This window comes from Prunus dulcis, chromosome 7 (genome assembly GCF_902201215.1).
Source record: "Prunus dulcis chromosome 7, ALMONDv2, whole genome shotgun sequence".
NCBI classification, from domain to species: domain Eukaryota; kingdom Viridiplantae; phylum Streptophyta; class Magnoliopsida; order Rosales; family Rosaceae; genus Prunus; species Prunus dulcis.
In genome coordinates this window covers 16101035-16114855 of record NC_047656.1, presented here as the reverse complement: position 1 = coordinate 16114855, position 13821 = coordinate 16101035, and the positions used below count along the sequence as shown (strand labels likewise).

At 39.7% G+C, this 13821-nt stretch overlaps 4 protein-coding genes across 5 annotated transcripts; 2 read left to right on the top strand and 2 right to left on the bottom strand.

The window, feature by feature from the left end:
- Positions 1 to 226: 226 nt before the first annotated feature.
- LOC117634874 (protein ALTERED PHOSPHATE STARVATION RESPONSE 1-like) lies at positions 227 to 3899 on the bottom strand. 2 transcript variants are annotated; one of them, XM_034369145.1, is made up of 5 exons: positions 3697 to 3899; positions 2662 to 3403; positions 2265 to 2482; positions 1818 to 2041; positions 227 to 1508 (listed from the first exon to the last, which is right to left on the bottom strand). In XM_034369145.1, exons 1-5 carry the CDS (start codon positions 3766 to 3768, stop codon positions 728 to 730), a joined length of 2037 nt encoding a protein of 678 aa, XP_034225036.1. In that variant the 5' UTR covers positions 3769 to 3899; the 3' UTR covers positions 227 to 727. The 2 variants fall into 2 exon arrangements, with proteins under 2 accessions (XP_034225036.1, XP_034225037.1); XM_034369146.1 differs by having other exon boundaries at positions 2662 to 3400.
- Positions 3900 to 6154: 2255 nt separating this feature from the next.
- LOC117636036 (L-ascorbate peroxidase 3-like) lies at positions 6155 to 9006 on the top strand. The gene is made up of 9 exons (XM_034370464.1): positions 6155 to 6464; positions 6785 to 6909; positions 7220 to 7269; positions 7708 to 7773; positions 7862 to 7910; positions 8072 to 8154; positions 8242 to 8321; positions 8433 to 8535; positions 8640 to 9006. Exons 1-9 carry the CDS (start codon positions 6352 to 6354, stop codon positions 8829 to 8831), a joined length of 861 nt encoding a protein of 286 aa, XP_034226355.1. The 5' UTR covers positions 6155 to 6351; the 3' UTR covers positions 8832 to 9006.
- A 202-nt stretch (positions 9007 to 9208) lies between these two features.
- LOC117636035 (L-ascorbate peroxidase 3-like) lies at positions 9209 to 11343 on the top strand. Its single transcript, XM_034370463.1, has 9 exons — positions 9209 to 9342; positions 9677 to 9810; positions 9883 to 9932; positions 10021 to 10086; positions 10172 to 10220; positions 10312 to 10394; positions 10480 to 10559; positions 10642 to 10744; positions 10996 to 11343. The coding sequence occupies exons 1-9, from the start codon at positions 9230 to 9232 to the stop codon at positions 11176 to 11178; spliced, it is 861 nt and encodes a 286-aa protein (XP_034226354.1). The 5' UTR covers positions 9209 to 9229; the 3' UTR covers positions 11179 to 11343.
- Positions 11344 to 11376: 33 nt separating this feature from the next.
- On the bottom strand, positions 11377 to 13537 carry LOC117636034 (protein POLLENLESS 3-LIKE 2). Its single transcript, XM_034370462.1, has 4 exons — positions 13239 to 13537; positions 12917 to 13129; positions 12659 to 12814; positions 11377 to 12563 (listed from the first exon to the last, which is right to left on the bottom strand). Exons 1-4 carry the CDS (start codon positions 13404 to 13406, stop codon positions 11628 to 11630), a joined length of 1473 nt encoding a protein of 490 aa, XP_034226353.1. The 5' UTR covers positions 13407 to 13537; the 3' UTR covers positions 11377 to 11627.
- Between the last annotated feature and the right edge of the window lie 284 nt (positions 13538 to 13821).

The following is a 13821-nucleotide window of genomic DNA, read 5'->3' as shown; positions in this document are numbered from 1 at the left end:
GCCCAAAACACAGAGAATATGGGCAAAGATGCTATGGAAAGCAACCTGTTGTGCCTCCTCTTCCGGATATGAAAATCTAGTTTTAATGAATCTGAATATTGTAATCAGGCTTAATGTAATGTGTGAACACTAAGAAGAAAAGGTAACCTACAAAGCCTTCTCTTTCTCCGAACTTGAATTTTGCTTGTGGTTCATAACAACTGCCATAGTACTTTAAACAAACGAATTAGAAAACAAACCAAAAAACACCTTCATTAAGAATAATTAAATAAAACTGAACAGTCAACCCACAAGAAGAAAAGGGAAACTATCAAACTAAACAAGGGAAGAGTAAATAGCACTCCGGACGCCTTTCATGGGAGAAAACAGAACAAACCTTTGAAAAGTTGCAAACTAACTAGAATATCCTTACTCTGTTGCATTCCAAATATTCAACCACTTCTGTTTCCGGGTCGGTGTTTCCCTACTCTGCATAATTGTGTCAAGGTTATCTTAAAAAGGGGAATCCTGCCACTGATAGTCTCCTCCACTATGGTTAATGATAACTGAAAGGATGTGCATCTATCTATACACGAAAACTGATTACAATGCTGTCATTCCTCCAGAACTTTTAAGTCTTTTCATCGATTTAGTAACCCCTCAACATCCAGCTTACTGAAAGGATGCGCGATATACACAGAAAACTGATTACAGTGCTGCCAATCCTCCTGAAATTCGAATCTTCTCCTTACGGTAGTAACCTTTTAACGTCAAGCTCCTGATTAGCACTTTTGGCTTGGTTATATAGTGACTCGAATGCCTGCATACACACACTTGAAAATCCCACCATCGCCTCAAAGACATGAGGAAACCCCATCTGCAAGTTATTTAGTGTCATGACTCTTGTCACACTCACTGACTTTTCATGCTTGCTCTTCTCCTCTTCTGCTTTTGCCCTCAACACCTCCACCTTTGCCCGCTTCTCAGCAACTGGGTTCTTTGTAGAAGTGCTAGCGGAATCAGGCATTGAATATGGGCCATACTTGGACTCCACCGATCTAAGCACAGTTGCCTTCTTCTCAAGCTCTTTAAATGTCGATTCTGACTTCTTTTTTTGCTTATATTCCTCTGCTTGTTGAACTACAATAGCATGAACTACGGTTAAAAAGCTCTTGATTCCTTCAGATGCTACTTTGTCCGGAATCCGGTCAACTGCATGGTGCCATTCTTCACAGAGCATGTAAATTCTTGATTCTTGACTTGTCTTTGATATTGGATGTCTCCTAAACTGGAAGAGGCTAAGCCGGAGCCATCCTGTTAGGGACTGGATGTAGTCCAATTGAGCCTTGACCAGGTTGCAAAATGACTGGTGCCATTGCTGGACTTGAAGCTCAAGCTGGAGTGTTGCTTGCCTGTGAATCTCAGATGTAGGTTCAGTAGATGGTATTGTGTTCAGGTATTTGAGCTGCTGAACAATGTGCTTTTGGACCTGGTGGCACTCATACATGCTTCTCCACATGCACATCAATCTGTAAAAGCAAGCAAAATATGGTATTGTGTTAAGGTATTTTCAAAGTTTACATGGCTGTACGAATCAGTAAATCTTTCTAAGGAAAAGCAAACAAAGGACACAAAACAACCAGTCAAAAGCAGTCAAACGAAATTTTTTACTGCTACCCCAAAATATCAGAGCTTTGACTTTCACTCTCTTAAGCCAGATATTCAAAATCTATGGCTATTAATTTGAGATGATATATTTACCAAAAAGAAGATAAAGAAAATGAAAACTCGTGTATGCTCAAGACTAACCCTTAGTATTGACCAAAAAAAAGACTAACCCCTTGACAAGCTCAATGAGTTGAGGGTACAGCTCTGTCTCCCTGAGTTTGATGATTTCAGCAGAAGTTGTGTCAATGGCCTGTGAAGCAACCATCATTTGTGACTCCAGCTTTTCCACATCATTCTTGGTCTTCTCAGTCTTCACATAGTCTGCCCTCTTCATCTCTAGCTTCTTCAAGGTAGCCACCCTCTTCTCATGCTCTATCTTTATTGTCTCAGCATCCTAAAACCATCCCCAAAACGAAAACATAAATCTAAACTAAATGAAAAAACACACACACACACACATATGGATGTGCATGATCTCATTGAATAACTTTAAAACTCCAAAGTTCATATGTCATGCTTGTGCCCCAAAAGTAAAATTAAAATAACAAAACAATATGATTGTGTAGGGCAAAAGCTCCACCAGGAGCCCACAAAAGATATGGGAACCAAAAGTTTACCTTGACTTCCTGGTATAGTTTCTTTTCCCAAGCATAAAGCCTCTCCACAGTAGAGCAATGGCTGCTACTCACAACACCCTCCTCTCCAACCCCACTACCTAAATGGCTAAGCACCATCTCATCACAACCCATCTTTCCAAACCCACCAAACTTGGGACTTGAACCTCCCCATGTCCACAGTGAGGGGCTCAAATTACACCCATGGTTATAAACTTTACCTGCCCCAAAAAAAAAAAAAAAAAAAAACCAAAACCATTCATTACATCAAAATATAAAACAGTAAAAATTAAAATTGTTCTCTTTCCTCTCATTTTTCCCCAGTTTTCTCAGCAAACAAACAGAGCTAGAACCCAAAAAGAAAATCACTTCAAACATTAAAAAAAAAATAAAACTTTACCCCCTTTATTTTGACAAGAAGAAAATCCAGGGGTGGGAACTTCCAAGAGCAAGGAGAGAAGTCCGCCAGCATCAGCAGCCTTGAGGAAATACTCATCAAGTTCCTTTATAATCTCAACCAGATCTTTAGCATTTCTCGAAACCACCATGGCAAGCTCACTTGTAGGCGCCCCACTCTCTTTAGAAAACCCACTGACGACAGAAAGCGGCGCCGCCGTGCTCGCAGCCGTGACGGTGATCACCGCCTCGGAGGCGGTCGTGTTGTCCTCCCACTCTTCTTCAGTCACTGGCCTCGAAGAAGAAGCCACAAATGGGTCCCAGAAATCCCATGTGGACGACGGAGGCGGCGGCGGGGGAGGCGGAGGCGGGAGAGCTGTCGAGGCTGTGGTTGATGTTGTCCATGTGTCAGAGCTTGAGCTGAGTGGCGGCGGCGGCGGCGGCGGTTGTGGGGTGAGAGGGGTTTGTGGGGTTTGCGGTTGTGGTGGCGAGTGGTGGTTGTTGTGGTGGCTGTAGTGGTTGTTGTGGTGATGGACGGTAGTTTCGGCATTTGAAAATTGGAGCAGAGCAGCACCAGTGCTGCGAAGAGAACGAAGATACATGGTGTGAGCTGCAGACCAAGCTTGTCTTGCTTTCACGAGCTGCTTCATGTACCTCTTCCTTGATTTGCATCTCGAAACCATCTCTTCTCTATCTATTCTCGAATAGCAACACCCCATTTTGCTCTTGATCAGCTTGATTTGCTGCTAAAAACCAGAGAGAAAAAGAACAAGAAAGAAAAATGAGAAGGGTTTTTTGGAAAAAAAAGAAAATGAAAAAGGAAGGTTCTTTTAGCTATATATTAACAGATGAAGCTTGCAGTGTCTCCATCAATGGAGGGTCTTTCATGTAATTGGGGTCATGGGTTCTGCTAAAGGTGGTCTAAACTCTAAAAGTGGTTGTATTTTGTGCACATTTTAAAGGCAAAGTTGGCTGCTTTGGCTCTGTAACTCTTTCCCAGATGGGCACAGACACAGAAGACAGAGAAGCACACACTTACCTCCAAAAACCACACAGTTTTAGTAGCTGCAATGTTCTTCTTGTAGGATTTTCTGGGTTGGCAAAACAACATTTGCCCAGTTTGATTTGATCTCAACTCAGGAGCTTTCGATCTATCTTTCTCTCTCTCTGAAGTGAAGATGTAGGTTTGGGACTTATCTAGGATGTGGTGGAGGGACAAGGGACAGGGCTTGAGCTGGAGCAGAGACACTGGGCTTTGGAAAGCGAGCCAGAGAGCATTGTATATATTTGAATTTACTGACCAAATTACCCCAACCATGTTGTCTGTATTTACCATGAGCTGGTGTGTCAGCCTGGAACTCAAAACCGTCAGCATCCAAAGTTTGAGTTATGGCTTCAACTCTTCAAGCTTCTTTTCATTTTTGTGTTTACCACCATTTATTAAGTTATTGGATTTGCCATAACTGACTCAAGTGCTGGAGAGCTTTTTGTGGCAAAAATAAATTCAAATTCTAACCTCAACATTTTACTCATAACGTTAAGTTTCCTTTTTCTCATAACCTCAAACTCTAACTAACTCTAACATTTGGATTTTGGGACACTGATGATTTGAATCCCAAGTGAACAAGTGGTGTGTAAACAAATTGCACGTTTATGTTGACGGATTTTAAAGAGAAAAGCATATATATATCTTGTTTCATACATCCATGTATATGAAATATATTACATATAAGTTGTTCTCTTCATTAACAGTTGAGTCAATTCACAAATCAAACGGTATGGTGATGCCTCGGGAGAAACATAAAAAGAGAGAATGACTTAAAATAACAATTTAAATAAATTAATGTTAATCCGATCAAGGAAACCTTAGATTAATACTAAAAGAAGACAGCATTATTCTTCTCAAAATAAAAAACTGTACTTTAAGTATATTCTATTACCATATGATATAAACAAAAATTTTGTTTGATACGGATATCAGATGGGTATCAAATTGGAAGTTAAAATTTGTTTTGTTTTCTATCTCTTTGGTTCTTTTTGGGAACCGTGGTGGATTCCACAGAGAGAGAGAGAGAGAGAGAGAGAGAGAGAGAGAGAGAGAGAGAGAGCATTTCATTTCAGGGTCACCTCATACACATATATAAAATGTTAGACACAGTCTTTAACGTGTGCATCAACAATTATAGGCCCTTGATCGAAGTGAATGTGGATTTGTTTGGGCAACTATAAACCGTTGATTTCAAGTGACCAATGCATGTGTGGGCCATTGTCGTTGACAGAAACTCATGTTTAATCATAATATTATGTGATGGTTTTACTTCACAAACTGAAGCTTCCTGACTCATCTCAGCAATGCAATTATACGTCTTCTGTTTTCTTTGACAGAAAATTATTAACTGATGAAGAAAGCAGAGAGCTTTTGAGCTTGTTACCATCTAGGGTTCTTAATTTGGCCTGCACCACGTATATCACAAACTTGAAGCTAGAGATGGAGACCAAGTGCATCAACAATTGTACGGACATATGCTAGCCTTTGTTTTAAAATTAGTGTTCAGTGTTCAGACTTACTCGTACAATACTGCACCACATGCACCTAAACCACTATGCACTTGAAATTCAACAATAAGTCAACAAAAAGAAATGCGGGTACCAACATGGTGGCAACATAAGTGAGCAAATTTGAAGTACACATATAAGTACGAAAGGATAAATATTTTCCTGTTAGATAGTCGGGTACGTTATGTTGTTCACCAAACATCTATATCGTGTTAAATTCTAATAACCAACATAAAATACAAACTTTTTAAATATAGAAACTTGAAACACTAGCTAATTATACAAAAACACCCTTTACAATATAACCTAATTGCTAATTTTTCTCACAAGAACATCCCTTCTAGTCAAGGTAAGAGAGAATGAGTGCAACATACAAGTCAGTTTCCAAAAGGATAATATTATAGAAAGAAAGAGTTAAGAACCTAACTTCCACAAGCGTTGGGAGGAGAAAAACTTTCATGAAACGGTTTCATATTCTGTGTCTATGTCTCATATCACCTAGGGTGTAGACAGAGAATTGTTATAAAACCGCCTCATGAAAGTTTTTCTCGGATTGCGGTCATTGGCAAGGCTTGGAAATGATTGGGCTACAAGAATCACAGTACTTTCACCAAAAACTCCCATCCTTCTGAAAGCCTTTTAGGCCCTACTGGGCCAGACCAAAACTGCGGGCGCAACGTAACGATAAGCGTCCTTCCGTATACCCCAAGGTTTTCGTCAAAATAGTTCGTTAATCCGTTCCACGACCGCACTGGTAGGTCCGAAGCCCAAGAAAGATAAGGAGTTTCTCCTCCACACGCGCTCACAAATCATTTTAAATCCCACGCTCCACCAGCACCTCCCAATAGTTCACTTATCGTGCTCTCCAAGCCCGGTGCTCCACACGCGCTCTAATTACGCTGCACCATAATCACCTTCAGTAATAAAATAATAACGAAAAATAAAATTATAATAATAATAATAAAACGCTCAAGCTTCTCTCCCGCTGATCCAATCCAGTATATCCATACACACAGAGCGAGCCAAAGCAAAGCAAACCAATCGTTGCCTTCAATTCAATCGTTTGGTTCGTTGGCGTCTTCGCTTTTGATTTTGCTTCGATTCCGCAAAGCCTGCGATTTCGTCGGCCGATTCTCTCATGGCGGAACCAGTAGTGGACGCGCAGTACCTCAAGGAAGTGGAGAAGGCTCGTCGGGACCTTCGCGCTCTCATCTCTGTCAGGAACTGCGCTCCTATCATGGTTCGATTGGCGTAAGTGCTCTCTTTTCACTTTCGTCTTTACTGTTTCCACGTTCCGTTTGGCTCCCGAGAAAAACTAGGAGAAGGAAGGGGGAATGAAATTTATATCTAGTGTCTAGTTCTAGTTTTGAGTAAGGATGAGTTTACTGTTTAGGTTTTGAGTTTCTTTTTTTCTTTCTTGCATTTTCCGTTTGACCGAACAGCTCATTAGTCTGTTACTGTTCGATCACCAAAGTCAATGAATAAAAGAAGAACAAAGTTTTAATTTATTCTTTCTTTTTTAAATTTTAAATTCTTACTAATCAGAAGTCACTTTCAATCAATTGAGGCAGGTGGCATGATGCTGGGACATACAATGCTGAAACGAAAACCGGTGGCGCTAATGGCTCCATCAGGAATGAGCATGAGCTAAACCATGGCGCAAATAGTGGTTTGAAAATTGCTGTTAATTTTTGTGGTGAGAATTTTTGGGAACTTTTATCTGTACTGAAGTTCTTAAGCAATTCATTGATAGTTTATGCTGATAATTTTCATATTAAAAAAGCAAAAAATTTGTACTGATTTTGATGAGGTCAACTCATAGGCGGAGCTTATCTATTGGATTCTATTGTTTTTGCAGTATCCTAGAGTTAATTCCAATTCTGAGTTGTTGTACTCTTTGAAATGACTGAAATTGGAAACCATTCGGTCTCCCAAGAAATTTAATTGTAGATGCCAAACAGTTGAATTTTCCCCTAATTCTTTTTGTTGTTCTGTTTTGATAACAGAGGAAGTGAAAGCCAAGTATCAGAAGATCACATATGCCGACCTCTACCAGGTGGCTGTAGTTTTTTAATCTCTCATTGTTTTGTTGTGAACCTTTGGCTTTATGTTGTACTTGTTGTTTGGTCCTTGATATATGCTATTTCATAAGGAAAATGTTTGTGTAACATAATACACTGCAAAGCTCAATGGACTCTGGTAGATTTCAAGGGCCATTGTTTTATGAATTATGGTTCCGATGTGTGATTTTTTGGGGAGGATCTCATCTCTATGGAAACTTTCTATCTCATCTACCAATGTAGGTCTAGTTTTTATTTATTTATTTTGTTTTATGAATGGAGCAAGTTTTATTTTGATCAGATAAAAAACGTCACACACATTCACCAGTTAGGGGCTTTTATTTTTTTCTGTAAATATTGGATGAGCTAGTTACCTAGCTCTATGTGAGAACCAGATTTGAGTAACTCGTAATTTTTCTGTCTTATGATCTTAGCTTGCTGGGGTTGTTGCTGTGGAGGTCACTGGTGGCCCTACTATTGAGTTTGTTCCTGGTAGAAAGGTATGTTCATTCATGGCAGTTGTTAATAACATATTTATCATGTATGTTCCTTGCAGTTGTTGAACTTTCTTTCTATCTCTGAATCCAGGATTCACTGGAGTCTCCGGAAGAAGGACGGCTTCCAGATGCCAAACAAGGTATGCATGCCTATAAAGTTTCAGCTGCTTTAATACAGAAACTTAGGTTCTCTCTCTTCTTCTTGGGTTATATTTTATTAGTGTGCTAATGGAAGATGAACAAATCATTATTCTGATTTCCTTCAATGTTGTAATGGTTTGTTATTTCGATTTTGCTGCAGGTGCATCACATTTGAAGGACATCTTTTATCGCATGGGTCTGTCTGATAAAGACATTGTGGCATTGTCAGGAGCCCACACATTGGTAGCTTTTTAATGGACTCAACAATGTGCAAAATACTTTTCAGTTATATAAAATATACATATATTGAATACTTCTTTGTTTCTGTAGGGTAGAGCACATCCAGAAAGGTCAGGCTTTGATGGCCCTTGGACGAATGAGCCTTTGAAGTTCGACAATTCATACTTTGTGTAAGAAATCAATATTATACTTAACACAATTGATTTTTAAAACTTTCAATTGGTAGGACCAAATGCAGCACACATTGACAATTGTTTATGTTGTAATTAAATTTTTATCAGTGAGCTACTGAAGGGGGAATCAGAGGGGCTGTTGAAACTTCGCACAGACAAGGCTTTATTGGACGATCCTGAGTTCCGCCGCTATGTTGAGCTTTATGCAAAGGTAACTAATTTGATTTATCTTCGGTAAATCAGTAAATAAATTGGAAGGAAATTAAGAGCTTGGGTGAAATCAAGGCTTTACCTTTTGGCTCTATTACCTTGCAGGATGAGGATGCATTCTTCAAAGACTACGCAGTGTCACACAAGAAACTATCAGAGCTAGGCTTTGCTCCATCGTCTAGTGTCAAGGAAGCTGTAAAGACAAGTACTTTGGTGGCACAAAGTGCTGTGGGAGTTGCCGTTGCTGCAGCTGTTGTGATCCTGAGTTACTTATACGAAGTTCGTAAAAAAGTCTAGTAAAAATGTAAATATTTTAAATAATATCATGAGAAGCCAGTGAAGCATATTCTGTCAGGGGAACATATGTTATTAGTACTTAATTGTCTTACTGTTCTGTAATAAGTTCTGAAATTCTAGAACTGAACTTATAAAGGACATGTTTCTAATAGATATGGCCCATATATTGCTTGCTTTTCGTAACTTCACCAAGAAATTTGAAAGCACAAGAAAGAAGGTGCAAGATGATGCTTCCCTGGCCTTCGAAACAGGGAACCAATGCTTTTCTTGTTCGCTTGCAAAACCCTCCTGCCAGTCATTCCTTTATTCCGATTCTTCTTTTAAACCTCCCCATATAAACTGGAACAAAATCGTCTTCTTTGTAAGTGTGACTAAAATAAGCCCTTCTCTCTCGAGTCATGGCCGCACCAGTAGTAAACAAAGAGTACCTCAATGAAATCGAGAAGGCTCGACGAGACCTGCGTGCTCTTATCTACAGCAAGAAATGCGCCCCTCTCATGCTTCGTTTAGCGTAAATGTTCATTCTTCATTTTTCCCTCAAACTTGGTCCTCCCATGACCTTACGTTTGGTTGCTCAAGAAAACTGGTGAAAAGGAAATGGTCTTTTGAATTTGATGTCTTGTTGTCGCCATTTTCATCATTTTCTCAGCAACCAAACAGGATCATTAGCTGTTTTCGTGGGGGTACCCGATTGTTGCTGTTAACAATTTGGTCCCTTCTTAGGCTTTAAAGATACCATTTTAAAAATCTAGTCTCCAACTTTTATCGAAATGGTAACTAATTAATGATGGTTCAGGTGATCTTAAATCAATCAGAAGTTAAGTATATAACCATTATTTTGATAGGTGGCATGATGCAGCAACATACGACGCTAAACCAAAGAATGGAGTAGCTGGAGGGCCTAATGGCTCAATCAGGAACGAGGAAGAGTTAAACCGTAGTGCAAATTTGGGACTGAATATTGCGGTTAATTTATGTGGTATGCTTTTGCTTTTTTACTTATTCTCAATTCACTTTCTCTACGTGTTTCTGATTGTGCTTTGATTTTCAGAAGAAGTGAAGGCCAAACACCCCAAAATTACATATGCTGACCTCTATCAGGTTGTTATGCAATGCATAGTTTGACATGGATAATAGCTATTATTGATGAAACCCTCAATTTGGCTAACTTCAAAGGTTTGTCTTCCAGCTTGCTGGGGTTGTTGCAGTAGAGATCACTGGAGGTCCATCCATTAACTTTGTTCCGGGCAGAAAGGTATGCATATCGGTTTCGAAACACCTACTTAAAAGGTGTTCTTCTTTCTTTAAAAAATGTATACCTTTCTTTATCTCTCAATCAGGACTCAACTCAATCTCCACCTGACGGGCGCGTTCCCGATGCCAAACTTGGTATGTCATCAATCATGTTCATCAAGTTTTTCATTTGCAAATTCAGCTTGTATCACAAGAAATATGTTTGTTTGTTTCATTTTGTTAATAGGTGCATCCCATTTGAGGGAAGTTTTCTATCGTATGGGCCTGTCTGACAAGGACATTGTGGTATTGTCTGGAGGCCATACACTGGTAACTTTCTCCATCCATATACTAAAAGTAGACAATGTTTTCGTTGTACGTAGAGTTCATCTCTTCTTTTCTGTTGGTTCTGTAGGGAAGGGCACATCAGAACAGATCTGACTTTGATGGCCCCTGGACAAAGGAACCTGAAAAGTTTGATAACTCATATTTTGTGTAAGACATTCATGAAAGCTGTCTACTTTTATATGCAATAGTGAATGTTCCCTCTGGTTATAGATATAAATTCTGTGATCAGGGAACTGCTGAAAGGGGAATCAGAGGGACTGTTGAAACTTCCCACAGACAAGGTTTTAGTGGAGGATCCTGTGTTCCGTCGATATGTTGAGCTATATGCAAAGGTAAATAAAGTTTCCAAGCCAAAAATTAAACCAAAAACAAAACGAAGTCAGGAGAATGCAAGGATTTCCACGCAGTTAGTCGATACCGTTGATTGTTGTGGTTACGAAACTTATCTATTTTCTGCAATTCCTTGTAGTGTTCCATGCTTACGAGAAGAAAAAAGATTGGTATCACATCACAGGCTGTGGTAGTTGATAATTTTACCATATTCACATCTGGCAATTAACATGAGTGTTTTGTATATGAGCAGGATAATGAAGCATTCTTCAGAGATTATGCAGTATCACACAAGAAACTATCAGAACTTGGCTTTACCTCACCTTCTCTGGGTCCGAAACTAGTAGTTACTCTTAGCATTGCTGCTGCAATAGTTGCAGCGCTAGTGTACGACAAATGCCAAGGTTTCATCCAAGACATGAAGACCCTCAATTAGAGTGGAAACTACAGTTCACTGGGAACCTGAGACAACTCAATCACCAATATTTCCAAAATATCCCTCCTTTAAACCCTTATGTTTTCTTTTAAATTTTATTGTTGTCCAGATTTTATGTAAATTGTCATGAATAAATATGATGGTGTGACAGTTGATTTTAAACTAGCCAGAACAAAAATGATTTCACACTTCACAGTATTGAGAGTTGTAGAAAAAGAGCCTTTATTATTATTGTTCTGTTAAAGATTGGCCCTGTTTACAATTTGCAAGGCATATATAGAATAACTCTACCCGTACAACTTCAACTACATACTCTATTCTCTCCCAGAAGATAAGATAAAGAAAGGAGAACAAGTTCATCTCCAGCCTAAAAAAACTATGCAATTCTTCAAATTAAATGAGTTTAAAGGTAAATGATTAATATAGAAGACTAAATAGATTAAATTAGTTCAGGCCCTTGGACTCAAAGAGAGAGTAATATCTTGAAAAACTCTCAGCCTCTTTTCAATCTTCTTCGGAAAGATCCCGGAACTGTTGCTGGTACCAGTCACCTTCCCAGTTTCATTAGTTGGGTCAATAACCGCAGAGATGATAGCCTCTTCAAAGTCCTTGTTGTCGGGCAACAAATTTGTTAACTCGTCCCCTGTTTCTTCAGATGTAAGAGAGAGCCTTCTTCTGGTCTTGTTCTCTGGTACACCCAATTCCACAGTAGGCTTTGTGATCTCAGCCGTATCGGTCACTCTCATTGAATTGGCAGCATTTCCAGACCTTGTTCTCTTAAGGGTCTCAGCAATTTGATTGCTAGTTGGGGCTGGCATGAACTTTGCGTAGTAAGGCTGTGCAGCAACATTTAGTGAGTTTCCAAAAGGAGGAGGAGGGGCTTGAGGAACTTGCTTTATACTTTTATGCTGAGGAAGCCCCATCTGGTTTGTGAATACGTTTATGTTTGAATTGATATTCTCATCAGCAAACTCATCTTGGTGAGTTTTGACAGAATCTGTTGTTACTGGCAAGCTGCTATGGTGGTGGTCTCTGCAAGGCTGAGGCTGCCAAATCGATGAAGACCCAAGGAAGGCGTCGAAAAGCCTGCTCTGCTCAACCCGGTCCCCGCCCTTGTTCATCATCTCAGACTCAAGATCCTTGAGCATCTGCTGAGCCCTTTCGTAGGCTTTGAGATGGGAATCCGTTCCTCTTGGACCATCTGCAACTGCGGGTTTAACACGGCGAAGATTTTCTTTAGCCTCAGAAATTCTTCCTTGCTTCATTAGACAAATCCCAAGGTTGCACATCTTGTTATTATCTGGTGCAATTGTTAGAGCACGCCTATAAGCATCTTCAGCTTCAATGTAGTTGTTCTGCTGCATTAAAGCCCACCCCAAGTTCCCCTGAAAATACAAACACAGAATTAGTCTCACTGTTGTCACTAATTTTGAAGTGAAATAACAAATTTTTGGTTTTCGTTTGCATATCGAAATCTTACCAGTAATCTAGTGGCTTCTTGTTCCACAGAGACTTGAAATTTCTTCCCCTGAGATCTGGCAGTTTTGGTGCGCTTTCCATTGAAGGCCATCCCTTGCTGAATCAAGTACAACTTGTGCCTCAAAAGTGCTATTTGGTCATCCAATCTCCCACATCTCTACAGAAAAAAAAAAATTTCGCCCAACTTATCAGTAACTGCTTGTTAGTCTCATCTCATATCATTATTAGAATTTACGAATATTTTGGGGGGTTTTCATACCTTGTAAAGATCCAAAAGAATGTTGTCAAGAGATTCTTGGGCTTGATCCGAACACCGGTGTCTCAGTGACTTGATGGCTTCAATGGCTTCTTCAGCCCGGTTCTGTTGCTTCATCACAATAGCCATGTCTTTCAAAGCACTGTCCACTCTGTCCCCAGAATTAATGGCAGCCCAAAATAGTGGGATCGCCTTTTCTGGATCCTTATCCACCAGCTATTGGAAAACAAAAAGCACCCATCAATTAGAACATGAACCAAAACAAGAAAAAAGAACAATTTCCAGATTTCTGATCCAAATTTTAAAAAGAACCCAGAAGATTTACCTGAACATTCTTGGCTCTAACATAAGGAGTGTCGCCTACTGGGACTTTGTGAGTCACATGAAACGACTCTGACCGGGTCCTCGAAACTCCAAGAGGCTTGGCTGGTGAGGAAGGGGCAGACTTGGTGGGTCTGAAACCAGGCGGAGCATTCCACATATCTTGCAACATCTTTGAATTTGAATGATATATATAATCTTATAGCAGAAGTGAGATCTAAAGATGAAGAAGATATACGGAAGGCTTTTTAGATGAAGAAGAAGTCTCAGAGGAGAGAAGAAGAATGGGGAAGGACGGTGAGAGAGAGGGGCAGAGAGAATGAAAGAAACGGTGTGGTTTCGTGGGGGGTAATATGAGAAATTATAGAGATTTGAATTTTTTTGACCGTTGGGGTGTTACCGTTCGACAAACTAGCCGTTGCGGGTGTTTTTCTATATTGTGGCGGAAAATGGAGTATGCGCGTATCTGCGCCGTTGTCCAAGTTTTGCTAATTATTATTAATTTCCAATTTCTATATTCGATGCTACATGCCATACATACGAGATTTACATAAAAAAATATTTATTGACAATTTTGAACGAATATC

Coding starts and splice junctions, on each gene's coding strand:
- LOC117634874 (XM_034369145.1), bottom strand. CDS start 3,768: ATGTTGTTTTGCCAACCCAGAAAATCCTACAAGAAGAACATTGCAGCT. Junction 2,483..2,661: donor TTCTTGTCAAAATAAAGGGG/GTAAAGTTTTAT, acceptor TTTTTGGGGCAG/GTAAAGTTTATAACCATGGG. Junction 1,509..1,817: donor CTCATTGAGCTTGTCAAGGG/GTTAGTCTTTTT, acceptor TTGCTTTTACAG/ATTGATGTGCATGTGGAGAA.
- LOC117636036 (XM_034370464.1), top strand. CDS start 6,352: ATGGCGGAACCAGTAGTGGACGCGCAGTACCTCAAGGAAGTGGAGAAG. Junction 7,270..7,707: donor CATATGCCGACCTCTACCAG/GTGGCTGTAGTT, acceptor TTATGATCTTAG/CTTGCTGGGGTTGTTGCTGT. Junction 7,774..7,861: donor AGTTTGTTCCTGGTAGAAAG/GTATGTTCATTC, acceptor CTCTGAATCCAG/GATTCACTGGAGTCTCCGGA.
- LOC117636035 (XM_034370463.1), top strand. CDS start 9,230: ATGGCCGCACCAGTAGTAAACAAAGAGTACCTCAATGAAATCGAGAAG. Junction 9,933..10,020: donor CATATGCTGACCTCTATCAG/GTTGTTATGCAA, acceptor TTTGTCTTCCAG/CTTGCTGGGGTTGTTGCAGT. Junction 10,221..10,311: donor CGTTCCCGATGCCAAACTTG/GTATGTCATCAA, acceptor TTTTGTTAATAG/GTGCATCCCATTTGAGGGAA.
- LOC117636034 (XM_034370462.1), bottom strand. CDS start 13,406: ATGTTGCAAGATATGTGGAATGCTCCGCCTGGTTTCAGACCCACCAAG. Junction 13,130..13,238: donor TTAGAGCCAAGAATGTTCAG/GTAAATCTTCTG, acceptor GTTTTCCAATAG/CTGGTGGATAAGGATCCAGA. Junction 12,815..12,916: donor TTCTTTTGGATCTTTACAAG/GTATGAAAACCC, acceptor TTTTTTCTGTAG/AGATGTGGGAGATTGGATGA.